This window comes from Erinaceus europaeus, chromosome 9 (assembly GCF_950295315.1).
Source record: "Erinaceus europaeus chromosome 9, mEriEur2.1, whole genome shotgun sequence".
In the NCBI taxonomy this organism is placed as follows: domain Eukaryota; kingdom Metazoa; phylum Chordata; class Mammalia; order Eulipotyphla; family Erinaceidae; genus Erinaceus; species Erinaceus europaeus.
In genome coordinates this window covers 44,107,109-44,127,447 of record NC_080170.1, presented here as the reverse complement: position 1 = coordinate 44,127,447, position 20,339 = coordinate 44,107,109, and the positions used below count along the sequence as shown (strand labels likewise).

Below are 20,339 nucleotides of genomic sequence, written 5' to 3'. Positions count from 1 at the left end.
AACAAAAGGAAAAAAACAGCCTCCAGGAGCAGTGGATTCGCAGTGCAGGCATCAAGCCCCAGCGATAATCCTGGAGGCTAATAATAATAATAATGGCCTGTTGAACACCTTTTCCCTTTTAAAATGTTAAAGTTGAGGCAACAAAGGTCCCAAGTTTAATCCGGTACCTCCATAAGCCAGACCTCAGCAATATTCTAATAAGAAAAAATAAATAAAATAACATAAATAAATAAAGTTGGCAGGTCTTAATAAATCTGTTCATGCTTCATTATTTTATAGATAACTACTAAATAAGTCTAGAGAAAAAGACAGAAATTAATATCATTAACATTTAATATGCTGTAAAAGATAGTTAATATAGATGCATAATTCCAAAGAGACTAAATTAGAATTCTTTCAATGTAGCTTTCCTCAATATTACATGGGGAAAAATGTTTCCTTAAATGATGTCTTATAATCTTCAATTTTCTAGTAATATTTCAAAAAAGAAAAATCCATATTTAAAAATACTACTGGCTACATGGCTTTAGTTTGTTTCATTCTATATTCCTTTTTAGATAGAGAGAGAGAAGCATAGTGAACATGTGAAAGACACCTGAGCATCAAAACTTCCTTCAATGTAGTGGGGGCCAGGCTCAAACCTGAGTCACATACATGGGCTTTAGTTAATCTGAGTAGACATTCCCCTTAGAAAGGCAGCATGTGCTTTGGCATGATTAGTCTATAATCACAACCTTAAAAACCGAACCCAAAGAGTTTTAGCATCTCTAAATAATGATATAAAGAAAAGCCTCTTAATATATAAACTTTGTCATATTGAGCATGCTTTCACAGATTTCTTATTTCCTTTCTTATACCAGAACCTCAGGCATACACAATTTCACTACTCCTAGGCAGACTTTTTTTTTTCTTTTACAGAGAGGGAAGAGGGGGAGAGAAGGGTAGGAATGGGGAGAGGGAGGAGTGGTGGGGGGCAAGATGGTGAGGGGAACCAAAGCAAACTCAAGTACCAAGACATTCCTGTGTCATACTGGAGCTTGAACCCAGGCTGTATGCATGGCAAAGAACATGCAAAGTGAGCTATTCTCCAGCTCCCAAAATTCACTTTTTCTCTGCTAACAGCTAAAAGTGAATGAAAATTACTAGGAAAATACCTAAGTGTCAATGCAGTTAAAAATGGTAAGGGAAAAGATGTTGAGATGCTGAAGAAAATACACTTTGTTTTTGTTTGTTCTGTTGTTTTTTTTGTTTGTTTGGACTCTACGGTTATTGCTGGGGTTCAGTGCTGGTACTAAGAATCGACCACTCCTGGAGGCCTTTTTTTTTTTTTTCTTTTCATTCAATAGGACAGAAATTGAGGGTGTAGGAAGAGATAAAGTGGGAGAAAGACAGACACCCGCAGACCTGCTTCACCACTCATGAAGCATCCCAAGTCTTTGAACGTACCTTGCACTTAAACTATGTGCACTTAACCGGGCGCACTATCGCTTGTTCCCCCAAGAAAACACAAGTTGAATGCAGAATTAATAGATGCAAATACAAGGTAGATATACTGAGTCACTAAAAATGACATTTTGTGAGGAGTGGGCAGTAGTACACATAGTAGAGCTCACATGTTATGTGTGAGGACTCAGGTTCAAGTTCCTAGTCTTAGGGGGGGAAAGCTTCATGACTGGTTGGTTGAACAGTGCTACAGTGTCTCTCTTCTTCTCTCCTTACTCCTCTATTTCTGTCTCTATAAGAAAAAGAAAAAGAAAGAAAGAAACAAGGCCACTGGGAGTGGTGGAGTTTTTGTGCAGGCACTGAACCCTGATAGAAATGAAGGGGAGGGGCAGGGAGGGGAGGGGGGGTAGCATGGGGGAGAGAGGGGAAGCAAAGGGAGGAGAGAGGAGGGGAGATGAGAGGAAAGGAGAGGGGAGGGGAGATGAAGGGAGACTAGGGGAGGGGAGGTAAGAGGAGATGAGGGGAGGGGAGGGGATGGGAGAAAAGATATTCTGTGGATCTGGAAGTGCTACTCTTCACTTGTGAAGTGACCCCTGCCCCCTGCAGGTGGGGAGCCAGGGGCTCAAACTGGGATCCTTGAGCTAGTCCTGGCGCTTTGAATTATGTGTGCTTAACCTAGTGTGTTACCACTTGGTCCCCAGGAAGTGCTACTCTGAAGCATGAGGCCCTGAACTCATCACTGGTACTACATGTACCAGAGTGATGTTCTGGTTCTCTCTCTCTCTCTCATAAATAAGTATAATAAAGATTTAAAAATTATATTTTAAGTTAGAAACCAACAAGCTTTACTAAACTCATCTATTATGTGCCATAAATATGAGACTCTAAAAGCTAGTGACTAGAATGAATTCATAGAATTCCAGTTTTCTGTCTCATATAGTAAAGAACATCTAGAATGTTTTTAGCATACAATCATCTCTCAAGAAAAAGAACTAACTAAAGCAAAAATTTAAAGAATACCCAAACTCAGAAAGAATAATTCACTTAAGAAATAGCTGCTACATTAGTCTCTAATTAGAACTTTGGAGGAAGGTGCACTGAGTTCTTACACACACACACACACTCATGATCTGCACTCCTAAAATTTAGAATACTGAGAACCAACACTAAAACAATTTTTAAAGGATTAATCAGGTTCTATTTATCAGTATGAGAACTCTTACAACTTTAAGTTACATTTTCTCAAAAGTTATATCCATAGAGATAAACTACTGAGCAGAAATTGAGGTGAAAAATAATTAATAAAGATAATTGGAATGATAATCACACTTCTCAGGTCAGTCATTTTACAACTGCTTATACAGCATGTGCATATAAACATTTACTATGATCCATAGTTTGACTAGTCCCAGTCTAAAAATATGGTGTGGACAGAAAGGAAAAGCTGTGTTGTCCAGGCTAACTTTGGAGCAAAGATCTAGTGAATGGCAGATTAATATAAGGATGGATACCAAGGAGTGAGGAGCATGTCAAAGATAAGAAATCTGGCTCTACCTCTGGGGAAAAACTTAACTGCAGGTGCCAGACTTGCCTAACTGAAGCTCCCTATCTGATACCGTGCCACCTGTACCAAAGTGGTACTCTGACTTCTCTCTACTACTCTCACGTACCCCTTCATATGTAATTAACTATGAACCTTAAAAAAAAAAAAAGGAACTCCCTTTGAAATATAACTAAAATATGCCTACTTGATATCTACAAAATGGAGGACCCCCCCAACTCTTCATCTGCATTGTTCTAGCCTTTAGGTTCATGATTGGTCAACGATTTGTTTGGCTTTGTATGTTAACTCTCTTTTCAGCCACCAGACTTTGTATGTTAACTCTCTTTTCAGTCAACCAGACTTCCCTGGACAGACAACCCCACCAATGTGTCCTGGAGCTCCACTTCCCCAGAGCCCTTCCCCACTAGGGAAAGAGAGAGACAGGTTGGGAGTATGGATCGAGCTGTCAACGCCCATATTCATCGGGGAAGCAATTACAGAAGACAGACCTTCAACCTTCTGCATCCCACAATGATCTTGGGTCCATATTCCCAGAGGGGTAAAGAATAGGAAAGCTATCAGTAGAGGGGATGGGATATGGAGGTCTAGTGGTGGGAATTGTGCAAAGTTGTACTCCTCTTATCCTATGGTTTTGTCAATGTTTCCTTTTTATAAATAAAAAAGTTTTTTTAAAAAAGAGGAACTTTTGCTTTAAATCAGTATCTTTGTTTCACAGTGCTAAGGTAATTAAGAACATATTAAGAGACCTACTGTAGGGTAAATGTACACTGAAAAAAAAAATCAATTGAAATACAATCAGGTGCCAGAGAGAGAGTTCACTGAGTAAAGCATGTGACTTGCCAAATGCACAGTGCAGGTATGTTTACTGGCATGACATGGGAGTATAATGGGTACCAGAGACAGCAATGGTTATATAATCTCTCTCCTTCTCTACCTGAATGAAAAAAGTAATCTAGGAGAAGTGAAAAAAAATCACACATGCATGAGGCTTAGAATCATTAAAAAAAAAAAAAAGTATGAGAGAAAAAGGAGAAAAGAAATATCCTACATCAGAAGTAGATATGAATTACATGATAAGGCATATTATATTAGTTTCATACTCTGCAGTTTAAAATCACTTTCCATAAAAATACTATTTGTGGATAGCAACAAGAAATGCTGGAGAGGTTATGGGAGCAAAGGAACCCTCCTGCACTACTGTTGGGAATGTAAATTGGTCCAACCTCTGTGGAGAGTAGTCTGGAGAACTCTCAGAAGGCCAGAAATGGACCTATGGCCCTGCAATTCCTCTCCTGGGGATATATCCTAAGGAACCAAACACACTCATCCAAAAAGATCTGTGTATACTTATGTTCACAGCAACACAATTTGTAATAGCCAAAACCTGGAAGCAACTCAGGCGTCCAACAACAGATGAGTGGATGAGAAAATTGTGATATATATATTACTCAGCTATTAAGAATGATGAGTTCACCTTCTTCACCTCATCTTGGATGGAGCTTAAAGGTATCGTGTTAAGTGAGATAAACCAGAAAGGAGGATGAATATGGGATGATCTCATTCTTGGACAGAAGTTGAAAAATAAGAACAGAAGTTAAAACACAAAGTAGAACTATTTGAACTGGGTTTGGTGTATTGCACAAAAATAAAGGACGTGTGTGTGTGTGTGTGTGTGTTGTGTGTTTTCAGGTCCTGGAGCATAAGGGTGGAAGAGGACCTAGGTGAGATATTAAGAGTGTTACACATAAAATTGAGAAGCTCTGCATATGTACTAACTACTGCATTTACTCTTAACTGTAAATCATTAATCCGCCCCAATAAAAAAACTGAAAGAAATATAGTATTTATATGATTAAACATAGGGATTAATGCATCTTACCTTCCACAGAAGGTGCCTGGTCCTGAGCTGAATACAGCATATCCTTAAAAGCCTATGAGAGAGAAAGAAAGGATATACAGGAAGTCATGAGTAATCTTTACATAACAAAACATTTTAATCTGAAGCAAGTATTTTTCTCAATAGTCAGAAAATGACTACATATGACACCTTAAACTGAGGATTTAGTAAAAGCAGTTCAATTAGCCTTATGGTAAACTAAAACCCAAATGCTATGCTTTCCTATCAATCCATCAATGTCTAACCTTTAAGATGAAGACTAATTAGTATATTTTTAAAATTAAGGGACACTTAGCAAAAAATGAAAAGTTACCTGAGGGCATATAATCTTTACTAAGATAAGGTAGTAATAGTAACTGAGAAGAACTGTCCTAAGAAGTGCACTAAATTTACCACCTTAACCATTTTTAAGTATACAGCTCAGTAGTACTATGTTCAGGTGGTTTTTTGTTTGTTTGTTTGCCTCCAGGGTTATTGCTGGGATTCGGTGCCTGCACTACGAATCCACTGCTCCTGGTGGCCATTTTTTCCATTTTGTTGCCCTTGTTGTTTTGTTGTCGTTGTTGGTTAGGACAGAGAGAAATCGAGAGAGGAAAGGAGGACAGAGAGGAGAGAAAGACACCTGCAGACCTGCTTCACCACTTGTGAAGCTACCCCCCGGCAGGTGGAGAGCCATGGGCTCCAACTGGGATCCTTACACCAGTCCTTGCGCTCCTTGCACTTCTCGTCATGTGTACTTAACCTGCTGCGCTACTGCCAGACATACATGTTCAGGTTATTTTATAGATAACTTCAGAATTCTTTTCATCTTGGATATGAAAACTTTTTAATAAAGATCTGCAAAGACCTCAGTAAGCATTCCATACTTATTCAGACAGTATATGTTTTTGCTATGTTCCAAATCCGATTTATCAACTACTGTCTTCAGGTAATTTCAATGGTTGTAATTTGATATCTTGATAATTGGTTTGGGATTAGGGAAAACCATATTTCTATTTACCATCTACAATAGTAGAATGAATTAAGTGGATGAAATTCCTGAGCTAAAGAGCTAGTCATAAATTTAAATAACTTTATTCAGTTATGTAGTTTCAAGGGTTCAAATACTATCTAAACCTGTGGTTTCCAAACTGGCACACAGCAGGGTGACTCAACCTCCAGTACAACTGACAGTTTTGGAGCCAGATAATTGTAGAGACCTGGTTTGTTCATAATAGGATTTTAAATAGCATCCTTTACACCTAAAGACCCATTAGATACTAAGCAACAATCCCCTCCAATGTTTTAACAACCAAAAATATCTCCAGACATTGCCAAATGTCCTGAGGTAGGAAACAAAATGATCATCCCTTTTTCAGATACACTGGCCTAGAATCTTTCAGATATAAAAACAAAAACAAAGGGGATGGGGGCTATACTTGTGTCAGAAGAGATACTAGAAAACACACAGAAATCTTTTTAGAAAACCATCATTAGTGACCCAAACTTGTCTAAAAATCGTATTTGAAGCTCAGCCTAATGTTTTTATAGGAATTAATTCTTAAATTTGTTCTGCATATAAATCCAAGTGTTGCAACAAAAGGGAAAATAAATAAATATAAAAAAATTAAAAGAAAGAAATCCCAAGTGTGACAAGGATCTTCTAAATATTTTTTCAAAAGTATATATAGCCAATATTTTCTCTAGAATTTCAAGTGTTTCAAGTACCACTAACTTCCAGTCTAAAGATACATTAATCCAGGTCTTAAGCAAATTATTTTTATAAAGATGAATTAAAATTTTATTTTAAAAAACGAGTCTTAATTTTTATTATAAAACTGAATCATAATTTCAATTAAATCAACATGACTCTCAATGAAATCAAGGATAACTCTTTGTTTCTTACAACTTCAGTTTTCCACTGAGTAAGAGACCCTCTATTTTCTTATCATTATGGTATTCAGAGAACTCTATAAATAGGATATCATTCTATTCCTATAACAGAATAGCCCTCAATTGGGAACTGGTGTGGGTAGGGATACCAACAAAGCATTGCCTATATTAGTCCTTACAGGATGTTTGACTATAAATCACTAGAAGCATTGATCTGGTTTGTCAGTATTACACTCAAATATTAGGCTGACAGAAAAGTCATGACTTTTGTTTTTGTTTTTCTATATAAAAATGTGCCATCACTTTTCCAACAGCCCAGTATATATAACAAATATCTAGTTTCCTCAATTTGTGGAAACTATTATTTAATAAAATTTATAATTTATAGAAAGCTGATTTTCAAAGGATTCAAAACAATCATTAACAAAGAGTACCTCAAATGTAATCTCTCAGTAATCAATTATGTGCTCTGTTATGAAACAAACTGAAAGGTTGTCAGGGAGGTATATATCCATATCCACCTGGAGAACTGCTCAACTACGGTGTATGGTAGTGCAAGGGATTAAACCTGGGACCTCTGGCATCTCAGGCATGACAATCTGTTGCACCACCAATGGCACTATCTCCCCAGTCCACATGAGACACAATATTTAAACAGCATGCAGTGAATAAGCTGGTAGTCACAAATTGTCCTTACCATAAAACTTTGGACATATGATCCAGAATAGTCTGGATGTCACCTCATGCCTGTTACAAGGTTATTAATCAAAAAAGATGAGAAATAACAAATATTGGTGACTATAAGGATATAAAGAGCACCTTTGATGGGTATGCAAACTTGTACAGTCACTATGGAAAACAGTGTGAAGGCTCCTCAAAAGTTAAAAAAAAAAAAAAAAAGGGAGAGAGAGAGAGAGAAGAAGCCAGAGAGGGTAGTCCCAAAACAAAAAAGTTGGCCCAAAAACTGTGAGACTGTGCATGTGTGAGGCCCTGGCTCTGAGCAACAAAAATTTAAAAATAGAACTACCATATGATCCAGCAATTCTATGTCTTGGTATTTATCCAAAGAAAACAAACACTAAGTTTAAAAGATACATACACAATCCCATGTTTACTGCAGAATTATTTACATAGTTGACACACATGCATAAATGGATAAAGAAAGTAAGATGTGAAGATGTGTTTATGTATATATACACACACACTCAGAGAGAAAGGATTCATACTAGTGAGAATATACATCAAAATGAGTGGAAACAAGTGTTAGGATGTGGAGAAAAAGGAACTCCAGGACAAAGTTGATGAAAATAGAAACAGGTACAGCCCATGTTTAAAAAAAAAAAAGTGACATGGGAACCCTCAAAAAAATAAAACAGGGGAGGGATCAGGTGGTGAAGGACCTGGTAGAACACAAGCATTGCAGTGTGTAGGGATAAAGGTTCAAACCCCCTGGTTCCCACCTGCTGAGGAGAAGCTTCATGAGTGGTAAAACAGTGCTACAGGGGTATCTCCCCCCTTCCACCCTCCCCCAACAACCATTCTCAATTTGTCTCAATTCAAAATAAAATATATATATATGTATTTAATTTTTTATATTTATTTATTCCCTTTTATTGCCCTTTATTGTTTTTTTATTATTGTAGTTATTATTGTTGTTACTGATGCCCTTGTTGGATAGGACAGAGAGAAATGGAGAGAGGAGGGAAAGACAGAGAGGGGGAGAGAAAGATAGATACCTGCAGACCTGCGTCACCGCCTGTGAAGCGACTCCCCTGCAGGTGGGGAGCCGGGGACTCAAACCAGGATCCTTATGCCGGTCCTTGCGCTTTGCACCACGTGCACTTAACCCGCTATGCTACCAACTCACACACAAACACACATACACACACACACACATTAAGATAAATAAAATGAGGAGCCAGGTACAGCATACACCTGATTGAGTACATATGTTACAATGTACAGAGACCTGAGTTCAAGCCTACATCCCCCACCTGCAAGGGAGATGTTTCATGAGCAGTGAAGCAGTGCCACAGATGTCTCTCTTTCTCTCCCTATCTCCCCCTCTCATTCAGTTTCTCCCTAACCAATAAATAAATAAATAAATATAAGCATAAAAAGCAAGTAAAATAAAACAAAATGGGGGAAGCTAAAAGGAGGCACAATCACTAGAAATGTGGGAGTCTAGAGCATGAGCTTCTGAGCTTGATGACTGACGTTGTATATTCTAGTGTGATGCTCTGGTTCTCTCTCTCTCACCCTAATAAATAAAATTTACAAATAAAAAATTCAAATGAGGAACTAGGGAGACAACATAATGGTTATTCAAATGACTTTCATGTCTGAGGCTCTAAGGTCCCAGATTCAATCCCCAGTACCACCATAAGCCAGAGCTGAGCAGTGCTCTGTTCAAAACTAATTAGTTTAATTTAATTTTAAAAGGCAACCAGAGAGATGGAGATAGTATAGTAGTTATGCAACAGACTCTCAAGTCTGAGGCTTAGAGGTCTAGGTTCAATTTCTAGCACCATAATAAGTCAAAACTGAGTAGTGCTACTGAAAGGAAAGGGAAAGGGAAAGGAGCAGGAATACATTCTGATCTTGTAATTCTACTCAGCATATATCCAAAAGAAATGCACATGTACACAGGCGCACACACACACACACACACACATACACACACACACACACACACAATGTAATTCAAGATGATATATATATACCTCCTTTGTTCCAAGATGCACTGTTCACAACTGCCAACATATGTATGCACATCAACAGATAACTGAAGGGCTGACCAAATAACATGCTTGCTTTGCCATGCAGGAGGCCCAGGTTCAAGTAAGCTTCCACTTAAGTGGAGAAGCTAGTGTCTTCCCCTCTAACCTCTGTCTCTCTGTCTGAAAAAGTCAGACCAAAGCAGTGAAGCCCCAGCAACAGCTATTTTTAAAAAACAGGTGACCAGATAAAGAAGTTGAGATACATACTCAGGGAAACAGTACTACGCCATTAAAAAAGATGACACTGTGGGGCTGGACAGTGGCACAGCCAGTTAAGCACACGTTAACATGTACGAGTATTCAAGTTCAAGCCCCTAGTCCCTACCTGCAGGGGTAGAAACTACACAAGTGGTGAAGCACAGCTGTTGGCTGTCTCCCTTTCTCCCTCTTTATTGCCCTCTCCCCCTCTTAATTTATCTCTATCCTATCAAATATAAGAAGGAAAAAATGGGGAGGGAGGGATGGCCACCAGGAGTGGTGGATTTTTCACGAAGGCAGCAAACCCCAGAGATAACATGGTGTGTGTGTGGGGGGGGGGGGGGAATGACATCATGTGATTCAGTTCAAAATGTGTAGAACTAATAGCAATTATACTAAGTGAAATAAATAAAGAGATAGGAAACAACTGCTGGATGGTATCACTCACATATACCATCTAAAAAATTAATTTACCAAAAAAATAATAACCACCAAACTCCTAGCCTCTGAAAACTAAGGTGATAAGCAAAGAGAAACGAAGTTTTCATTTGTTGTGTTGACACAGAAACTTCAGCAGTAAGTGCTTTTATTGTACACAAACACTCATGTGCACACACTATACTCCTAAAACCTTATAATATTGCAAACCAGTATTTAAAAAATTGTAGAATATTTTTCAATCACAAAAAGAATGAAATCTTAGCATTTGCAACAATGCAGATCAACCTGTTTGATAGCATTATGCTGAGAGAGAAAACTATATGATCTCACGGATATCTGACATCTTAAATTAAAAAAAGATTCATAGATATAAAGAACAGATTAGCAGCAATTGCCAAAGGTAGGGAGAAAATATGTAACAGGGCCAAAGGCACAAACTTCCAATTATGACTTAAATAACCCACAGGAAGTACAGCTTGTCATCAACAGAAAGAAATACTGTATAGTATATTTGAAAGTTACTATGAGAGCTGCCTCTCTTAAGAAATTAAAATTTTCTAACTATGTATAATGATGGATATTAGACTTATTGTGATAATTATTTCACAATATATACAATATTAAATAATTATGTACATAAAGTTGTTACATTTCAAATGTACCTCAATTAAAAAGCAAATGGCTAATGCTTACACAGAGAAAAAAATGCATAGATTGGACTGACTCTAAAACAGAAACAGATATAATACATGAATACATATTCATGTATGTGTGCATAGAGCAGTGAAAGGAAGCCGGTAAATTGCCAGAAAAGTCATGAACATATTTTTCTATGCAAAAAATGCATCATAACTTTTTCAACAACTCAACCCAGTAAATTAGGACAATTTGTCCTCCTCACTATAACTACAAGCAGAAAAAGTTTTAAATATGCAAAGCCACTAGTCATATGTTCCTATTAAAATAGGGACATTTCGTATGTATGTATGTATGTATGTATGTATGTATGTATGTATGTATGTATGTATGTGAGAGACCAGAGTAGTGCTCAACTCTGGCAATGTGGTAGTGCTGGGATTTGAACCTGGGACCTCTGGGGCTACCGTACTCTATCTCTCTGGTCCTAAAATTAATTTTTTTAACTAGCTAAAAGCAAATAAAATTTAAAATATAATTCCTCAATCACATTAAACTATATTTCATTTTTTAAAAGAGGTATTTATTTTTATGAGAGAAAGACAGAGACCTGAGCACTGCTCCACTCTGGCATATGTGATGCTACAGGTTGAACTTAGAGTCTTATGCATCCAAGTCCTATGGTCTGTCCACTGAGCCTCCTCCATGGCTGCATATTTATTATATTTCAGCTGTCTAAAAGTCATATATTGCTAATAACTATGGCTAACACAAATGTAAGATACTTCCTTTACCAGAGAAAGTTTTATTTAGCAGTTCTATCTTCTAGAGCTTCCATACTAATACAATTTGCTAACGCTGCTGTCCTTAGAATCCAGTAAGACTTCCAGTAACAATACTTTTGAGTACTGTCCAAGCTTATAACTGGACTCCAGGACCAAATTAAAAATCTGCAACAGTCAAATGCCTGCCCTGACTTAACACTAGTAATACAATATCACTGCCTGCACAGATAGGCTAAGTGCTTTATAAACATGTTGTCTCAGCATCCTAATTACTTGTTAGCAATTTTCACTATTTTACAGATAGAAATTATCAGAATGTTCTCACAATAAGCAATAAAGTCAGACTTCAAATCAGTCTGTTGGGTTCCAAGTAAATTCTAAAATCAGTACACAGTATAAGATAAATACAAAATTAAGAAACAATCCTGGGAGTCGGGCTGTAGCTAGGCGGGTTAAGCACAGGTGGCGCAAAGCACAAGGACTGGCATGAGGACCCCGGTTCAAGCCCCCAGATCCCCACCTGCAGGGGAGTCGCTTCACAAGCTGTGAAGCAGGTCTGCAGGTGTCTATCTTTCTCTCCCCCTCCTCTCTCCATTTCTCTCTGTCCTTATCCAACAATGACGACATCAATAACTACAACAACAAAACAACACGGGCAACAAAAGGGAGTAAATAAATAAATATTTTTTTTTAAATCTTGATTTGGGAGAAACAGCATAATAGTTATACAAAAGACTGTAAAGCCTGAGGTTCTGAGATCCCAGGCACCACTGTAAGCCAGAACTGAACAGTGCTCTCATCTTTGTCTTTCTCTCTGTATGTCTCTTTCACTGTCTGAACTGGAAGACGCTTTGAAGAGGGTTAAACCGGGAACAGCTGCTGGCTATGATAACATCACCCCAGAACTCATTCTTAACCTGGGCCCTGCGGCAAAGAAGTGGCTCGCTTCATTCCTGTCCCACATCTTGGAATCTGAGTCTATGTCCAAAGTTTGGCGTCGTGCGAAGATTATAGCGGTTTTGAAACCAAAGAAAGACCCAACACTGGCCGCCAGCTATACACCAATTTCTCTCCTCTCTCTGTGTTACAAACTCCTTGAGAGGCTGCTTCTGTCACGTATTTCTCATCTTACAGAGAAATTCCTATCATCCGCCCAAGCTGGTTTCCGCCCAGGAAGATCTACCTGCAAACAAGCCCTGGCCCTCTCAACTTACATTGAAAATGGATTCCAGAAGAATTTAAAGACGGGTGCTGTCTTTGTTGATCACACAGCAGCCTATGACACGGTCTGGCACCGTGGTCTCCTAGTCAAGATCTCAAGATGCCTGCCTCCATGGGTGGCCAACACTATATCGTTTCTTCTCCAAAACAGAAGTTTCCGGGTACATCTGGGTGACAAGTCTAGCAGATGGAGACTTGTCTCAAGTGGCCTCCCCCAGGGCTCTGTTCTGGCTCCTACGCTATTTAATATTTACATTAATGACCTCCCAGAAACTTCTTCAAGGAAGTTCATCTACACTGATGACATCTGCTGTGTAACTCAGGCATCAAAGTTCAACATCCTCGAGGAAACACTCACTAAAGACATGTCTCTGATATCTGATTACTGTAAAAAATGGCGACTGATCCCTAGCACTGCAAAAACGGTATCATCTGTTTTCCATCTACACCATGCCTCGGCCTCGCGTGAGCTTAATGTGCAGCGATACGAGAATCCAGCATGAAGCCCAGCCAGCCTATCTTGGCGTTACTCTCGATCGCACTCTGTCATTTCACAAACATCTCATAAAAACTGCAGCAAAGGTGGGCACGAGGAATAACATCATTGCAAGACTGGCCAGCTCCTCATGGGGCGCGAGCGCTTCCACACTACGATCATCATCTCTGGCATTATGCTATTCCACTGCAGAATACTGTGCACCAGTATGGTTCCGTAGCCCCCATGTCCACTTGGTCAATTCCAAATTATATTCCTCCATGAGGATAATTTCTGGAACCATCCGTTCCACCCCAGTTCCATGGCTGCCAGTTCTTAGCAACATAGCCCCACCAGATATTCGTCGGGATGCGGCATCATCTAAGTTCATTTCCCACGTCTACGCTCGACCGGACCTGCCAATATACACGGATATCTTCGCCCACCCTGTTCAACGCTTGACGTCTCATCACCCAATCTGGTCCCCTACGCCTACACTGAACTTCTCTGTTCCAGACTCTTGGAAACAGAGTTGGCAGTCAGCTGAGGTAAAGAACAAACACCTCATCACAGACCCCTGCAAGCAAGCGTCAACCCGGCTTTGACCTAGCAAGTTATGATTGGGCCCTCCTCAATCGCTATTGAATAGGCCATGGCCGGTGCGCCGCTATGTTCCATCGCTGGGGAGCCAGAGACGACCCGAACTGCCCCTGCGGCTACAGACAGACTATGACCCACATATTCAATGACTGCCACCTCTCCAGATTCAAAGGAGGTCTCGAAACTTTACATCAGGCTCAACCTGATGCTGTTGACTGGCTACGGAAGAAGGGCAAACGCTAGAAGAAGAATTAAAAATAACAATAATGAAATATAAAAAAGCAGAAATCCATATGCCCAGAAAAATTTCCTTTAAAAATCAATAAATAAACGCTCCTAAACCAGCATAGCTGCAGTGAAAGTCTTCATGAAAAGCACAGGAAAAGGGGAGTTTCAAATTAAAATAATGGTTGTAAATCCAAACCACCAGGAAAGAAGATACCCAAACCAAGGATCTGACAACCAAACCACAGGAGCTTGACCAGACAGCATTAACTATCTGAATCATTAACTTTCCCTTTCCAATTACATTCTTACCCAGCAAACTTCTGGTTATAAATCCTCCCTCCTTATATCTTGGTGACAGGGAAAACCAATTTTAATCTAGAATGTGTTTACTTGATATACTTTCCATTATACATTTATTAAGTTAGCACCCAGATTTTTATATATCACAATCCCATGTAAGCTCCTTAATATCATGCAATTATTTAATTATATACTACTGTGTAGCCCCATCAATCTGGAATCACAGAAAAGACCAACTGCTGATCAGAACCTGGCCAAAGTGAAATCACCAAGGTAAAAAGATACTCCATGAGGCTTTTTGGCAGGCAAGTCATATAGTGTTCCCAAGCAACACTCTGACCTCAAGTGCACTTTCTATTCCAATTCCATCAGCATTTGTTACTCCTGACTATAGTCATGACAATTCTAATTACCAAATTTCTCCATATCTACTGTTTCTCTTTCAGTTCTCTCCCTACCTCAGTGCAACACAACATGAAGAACCCCACAGCAGTGAATGGAACCTGAAATTAGTCAAACCTGGGTTCATATCCTGACTCCACCACAAACTAGCTATCTGGACTTAAATACCAAACTCTTTATTTCATAAAATGTTTTCTTCTCTACATGTCAACAAGACTGGTATCAAAATCACATGAAATAATTGATCCAAGAAATACATGAACTATTAAGTATGCCAGGCACTGTCAGTTGTTGACAGGTATGTACTATTGGGCCTGACAAAGTTAAATTCAGAAAATATATAATATATTACTGCAATCATACTTCATCAAATAAGTTTCTAACAGTAATATATGTATATCTATAAAAAGTCTGCCAGTTAATCTAGATACAGAATTTAATTATAAAATGTACCTTAATTTAAGTTGCTAAAAAGTACACATTAAAACTAACTTTAAGGTAGCAGCAGCAAATGCTGGAGAGGTTGTGGGGTCAAAATAACCCTCCTGCACTGCTGGTGGGAATGTAAATTTGTCCAACCTCTGTGGAGAACAGTCTGGAGAACTCTCAGGAGGCTAGAAATGGACCTACCTTATGACCCTGCAATTCCTCTCCTGAGGATATTTCCTAAGGAACTCAACACACCCATCCAAAAAGATTTGTGTGTACCTATGTTCATAGCAGCACAATTTATAATAGCCAAAACATGGAAGCAACCCAGGTGGTCCAACAACAGATGAGTAGCTGAGCAAGTTGTATATATACACAATGGGATACTACTCAGCTATTAAAAACAGTTAACTTCATCATTTTCTTTTTTAATTTATAAAAAGGAAACAATGACAAAACCATAGGATAAGAGGGGTACAATTTCACACAATTCCCACCACCAGAACTCTGTATCTCATCCCCTCCCATAATAGCTTTCCTATTCTTTAACCCTCTGGGAGCATGGACCCAAGGGATCCATGCAGAGGTTGAACCTCTGCTTCTGTAATTGCTTCCCCGCTGAACATGGGTATTGACAGGTCAATCCATACTCCCAGCCTGTCTCTCTCTTTCCCTAGTGAGAAAAGAGAGGAAGGGCTCTGAGGAAGCAGAGCTCCAGGATACATTGGTGGGGTTTTCTGTCCAGGGAAGTCTGGTTGGCATCATGCTAGCATGTGGAACCTGGTGGTTGACAAGAGAGTTAACATACAGAGCTAAACAAATTGTTGACCAATCATGGACCTAAGGGCTGGAATAGTACAGATGAAGAGTTATCTACTACTTTGTAGATAGCTATTAGGCATATTTCAGATAAATTCCAAAGGGCATGTGGCTATACTACTTTTTTTTTCCTTTTTCTTTTTACCCCTTAGCCTGAAATATGATATGCCAAGTAGATCCAAGTTATTGTCTGGGGAGATGATGTCATGGCTGGGAAAAGGACCAGAAAGCTGGATCAGGGAAGAGAGTAGCTCCCTAATATGGGAAAGGGGTATAAATATTGTTGACTGCAAACCCCATCGATTTGATGTGATCTGGGGCCCATAATTAGCTTAGGAGCCTATGTGACCTCTGCATCCCTCTAGATCTGAGCTCATATTCTGTGGTCATGAGTAGGAACATTTCATGCTGCCCCAATATCGATTCATCTTCCTCAGGTGTAGCATAGAGTATGTTGTCCATCCTCCATTCGGAGGATGGAACATTCTTTACCACTGTTGATCCAAGTTGAGGGCAAGGTCCTATGGTGGCCCACAAAGGGCTCTATTTTGTTGTTCCTGATAGAAATGACTGGTAACAATGGAGAGAGGGATTTATTTGAGGTCTAGGCCCATCAAATCTGTTTGGGAATCTCAGGACTCCCCAATTAGGGCCCCAGCTGATGGAATGGCCTGACAGTGACTAAAGAGTCATCGTTAAAGTATGCCAGTCTCTTGCCCTTATTAAGCTTTTGCAATCCTTGCTTTGATAAGGTTAGCTTTAGAGTGAGTGAGAGAACTGTAATAGGAAGCAGGTGAGGAGGGTATCTAAGTCTAAGTAGACAATGTTTCATTATGAACTTGATACTGACTCACTACAGACTATTGTGTATTTTTGCTTTCACGTATATTATTTTCCTTAATTTATAGATAAATGTGAACATATGCTCTATCTACGGGACCTGGTCTATATCTAGGTTTTGGGGCTTTGTTAGGAAGTCAACCTCCTGGAATAGAAATAGAGAATACCATGAAAGGAAAGGACTCAAGACTTCACCGTTTTCAGCCGATCTTGGATAGGGCTTGAAAAAAATCATATTAAGTGAAATTAGTCAGAAACAGAAGGATGGATATGGGATGATCTCACTCTCAGGCAGAAGTTGAAAAACAAGACAAGAGAAAATACAAGTAGAACCTGAACTGGAATTGGCGTATTGCACCAAAGTAAAAGACTCTGGGGTGGGTGGGGGGAAGAATACAAATCCAAAAAGGATGACAGGATTGGGGGTTGTACTGTTATGTGGAAAAATGGGAAATGTTACTCATGTACAAACTATTGTATTTACTGTCGAATGTAAAACATCAATTCCCTGAGAGACTTCTGGAGGCGGGGCTACAGAGCAGCAGTTGTGTATTTCTCCTCTCCTCTCCTGGCTCAACTAGGAATACCAAAAGAGAACACCTGGGAGGCAACAAGACAGGACTAGAACAACTTTAGGAACCCAATAAACCACCAATGAGTGCAAAGACATGTGGCTCGTGGACAAGAAGGAGCCTAAGGAGAGATAGAGTGGCTGGTAACAGTCCGGCAGATTACCTGTTGAGGCATCACCTCCAGTCTGTTTTACCAACAAAAAGACTGCTGAAACAAGAAGAGGACTCCCCTAAGACTAACCAAATGTAACTGTGACTGTCCACTGCTACTGCCCTTAAAGGCTGAAGCAGCACAGGGGAGGCCCTGTGCTGACATCTGGGAACAGAGAAATGACCAGAAAACTCAGAAAAAGAGCTACACCTCGTGGCCTAGCACTGGGGCTGTATAGTGGGAGCCTTTCCACATTGTTCTCCTGATGAGAACATAGTGAATAATTGCCTCAGAATGAACAGACTATATACGGGATTTGTTTAGAAACTCACAGGGCCCAGCAGTGCTGACCAGCTTGACAGAGAAGCTGAAATGAGCCAAGAGCTTTGGATCCTTGGGGTGTGAGAATCTCTTTGCATAACCACTGTATTATCTCTCTCCCACCCTGCTTTATTTCTTGGTAAGGAGTGAGTGATTAAGCTAAAAACCTACTTATAGTTTAAAAGCCCAGAGGCTCCCATAGCCTACAGTAAGAAAAAGAACAAAAGAGACTTTTAACAGCCTCTATGCTCCACTCAGGGACTGAAATAATATTGAAACAACTGTTAATTTCCACAACTGTGAAGTCTTTAAGTACCTTACTTAGACACAAGTCAATCCAGGCAAGAGTGATCAGTAATTTGAAAAGTAGTGAGAGAGGGACCTCATAACATACTATATAGAAAGGTTAAATCAACAAGAAGAAATACTGAGAAATCAACCAGGACAAGAGTCCAGCTAAAAGCCCCCAAAGGTTGAACCACAAAATAGTGAGGTCAACATCCAAATGCTTGTTAAGGAAATAGTCACAGGAGTGAGTCAAGAGTTTGAAAGAACTGTCATCAGAAATCCAGAAAACAACAAATGAGGCTCTGGAAGAAAACACTATCTCAAGGTTATTAGGGAACTAAAAGCTGAAATAGCTGAGCTAAGAATACAACTAGCTGAAAAAACTAAAACAGTATCAGAACAGGGTAACAAAACAGATGAACTCCAGAAAACAGTAGAGGGGAGAAGAATAGAATAAATGAGGCCAAAGACAGAGTTAGCAAGATCGAGGATGAATTAGAGACAACTAAAAAAGAAGTAAGAGATCTCAAAAAGAGATTAAGATACTGAAAACAGCAAAGGAGACCTATGGGATCACTTCAAAAGAAATAATATCCTCATTATTGGCTTACCAGAGGAAGAAAGAGAGGGAGGGGAAGAAAGCATTCTTCAGCTGAGAACTTCTCTAGTCTAGACAACATAAAAGACATCAAGGTTCAAGAAGCCCAAAGGGTCCCAAACAGAATTAACCCAGACTTAAAGACACCAAGACACATCATATTTAGAATGGAAAGGAATAAAAAGAAAGGATCCTGAAGGCTACGAGAGAAAAACAAAGAGTCACTTACAGAGGAAAACCTATAAGGTTAGCAGCAGATTTCTCCACACAAACACTACATGCCAGAAGAGAATGGCAAGGATATCTATCGAGTGCGCAATGAGAAAGGCTTTCAAACAAGACTACTGTATCCTGCTAGACTATCATTCAAACTAGATGGAGGCATAAAAACCTTCTCAGACAAGCAACTCTTGAAAGAATCAACTACCACCAAGCCTGTCCTGAAAGAAGTTCTGAAAGGTCTCCTATAAACAGTCAGACCACCATAAATATGCCATATATCAGAACATTCTAAAACTCTACAATAACTGCATTAAAATATCTCTAATCTATGATATCAATAAATGTCAATGGCCTGAATTCACCTATTGAAAAGTACAGAGTAGGAAGATGGATCAGAAAACACAACCCAACAAAATGTTGTCTACAGGAAACTCACCTAACTCAACAAGAGAAACACAGGCTCAAAGTGAAAGGATGGAAAACTACATGACAAGGCAATGGCCCACAAAAAAGGGCAGGAACAGCTATTCTCATATCTGACACGACAGACTTAAAAATAAATAAAATTTTAAAAGATAGGGATGGACATTACTTAATGCTCAGAGGATGAGTCAACCTGAGGACTTAACAATTATTAACATTTATGCACTCAGTGAGAAGCCATCTAAATACATCAAACATCTACTGAAAGAGATACAGCAATATATTAACAGCAACACAGTAATAGTAGGAGACTTCAACACCCCATTCCCTCAACATGACAGATCATCCAGGCAGAAAAATCAATAAAGAGGGGGTTGGGCGGTGGCACAGTGGGTTAAGCACATGTGGCACAAAGTGCAGGGACGGGTGTAGGGATCCCAGTTTGAGCCTCCGGCTCCCCACCTGCAGGGGAGTCGCTTCACAGGCGATGAAGCAGATCTGCAGGTGTCTATCTCTCTCTCTCCCCTTCTCTGTCTTCCCCTCCTCTCTCTATTTCTCTCTGTCCTATCCAACATGAACAACATCAGTAATGGCAATAATAATAACCACAACGAGGCTACAACAACAAGGGCAACAAAAAGGGGGAAAAATGGCCTCCAGGAGCGGTAGATTCATGGTGCAGGCACCGAGCCCAGCAATAACCCTGGAGGGAAAAAAAAGAAAAGAAATAAAGAAATGAGGGGGAGTCAGGCTGTAGTGCAGCGGGCTAAGCGCAGGTGGCGCAAAGCACAAGGACCAGCATATGGGTCCCGGTTCGAACCCCGGCTCCCCACC

At 39.6% G+C, this 20,339-nt stretch overlaps 1 protein-coding gene across 1 annotated transcript in view; it reads right to left on the bottom strand.

Annotated features, from left to right (window-relative positions):
* The window catches only part of XPR1 (xenotropic and polytropic retrovirus receptor 1), a 168,628-nt gene that overhangs the window by 117,496 nt on the left and 30,793 nt on the right, over positions 1 to 20,339 (bottom strand). Inside the window, exon 2 of the mRNA XM_007525845.2 lies at positions 4,887 to 4,938. Within this exon, the coding sequence (XP_007525907.1) occupies positions 4,887 to 4,938 (52 nt within the window). The remainder of the gene's footprint in view (positions 1 to 4,886; positions 4,939 to 20,339) is intronic.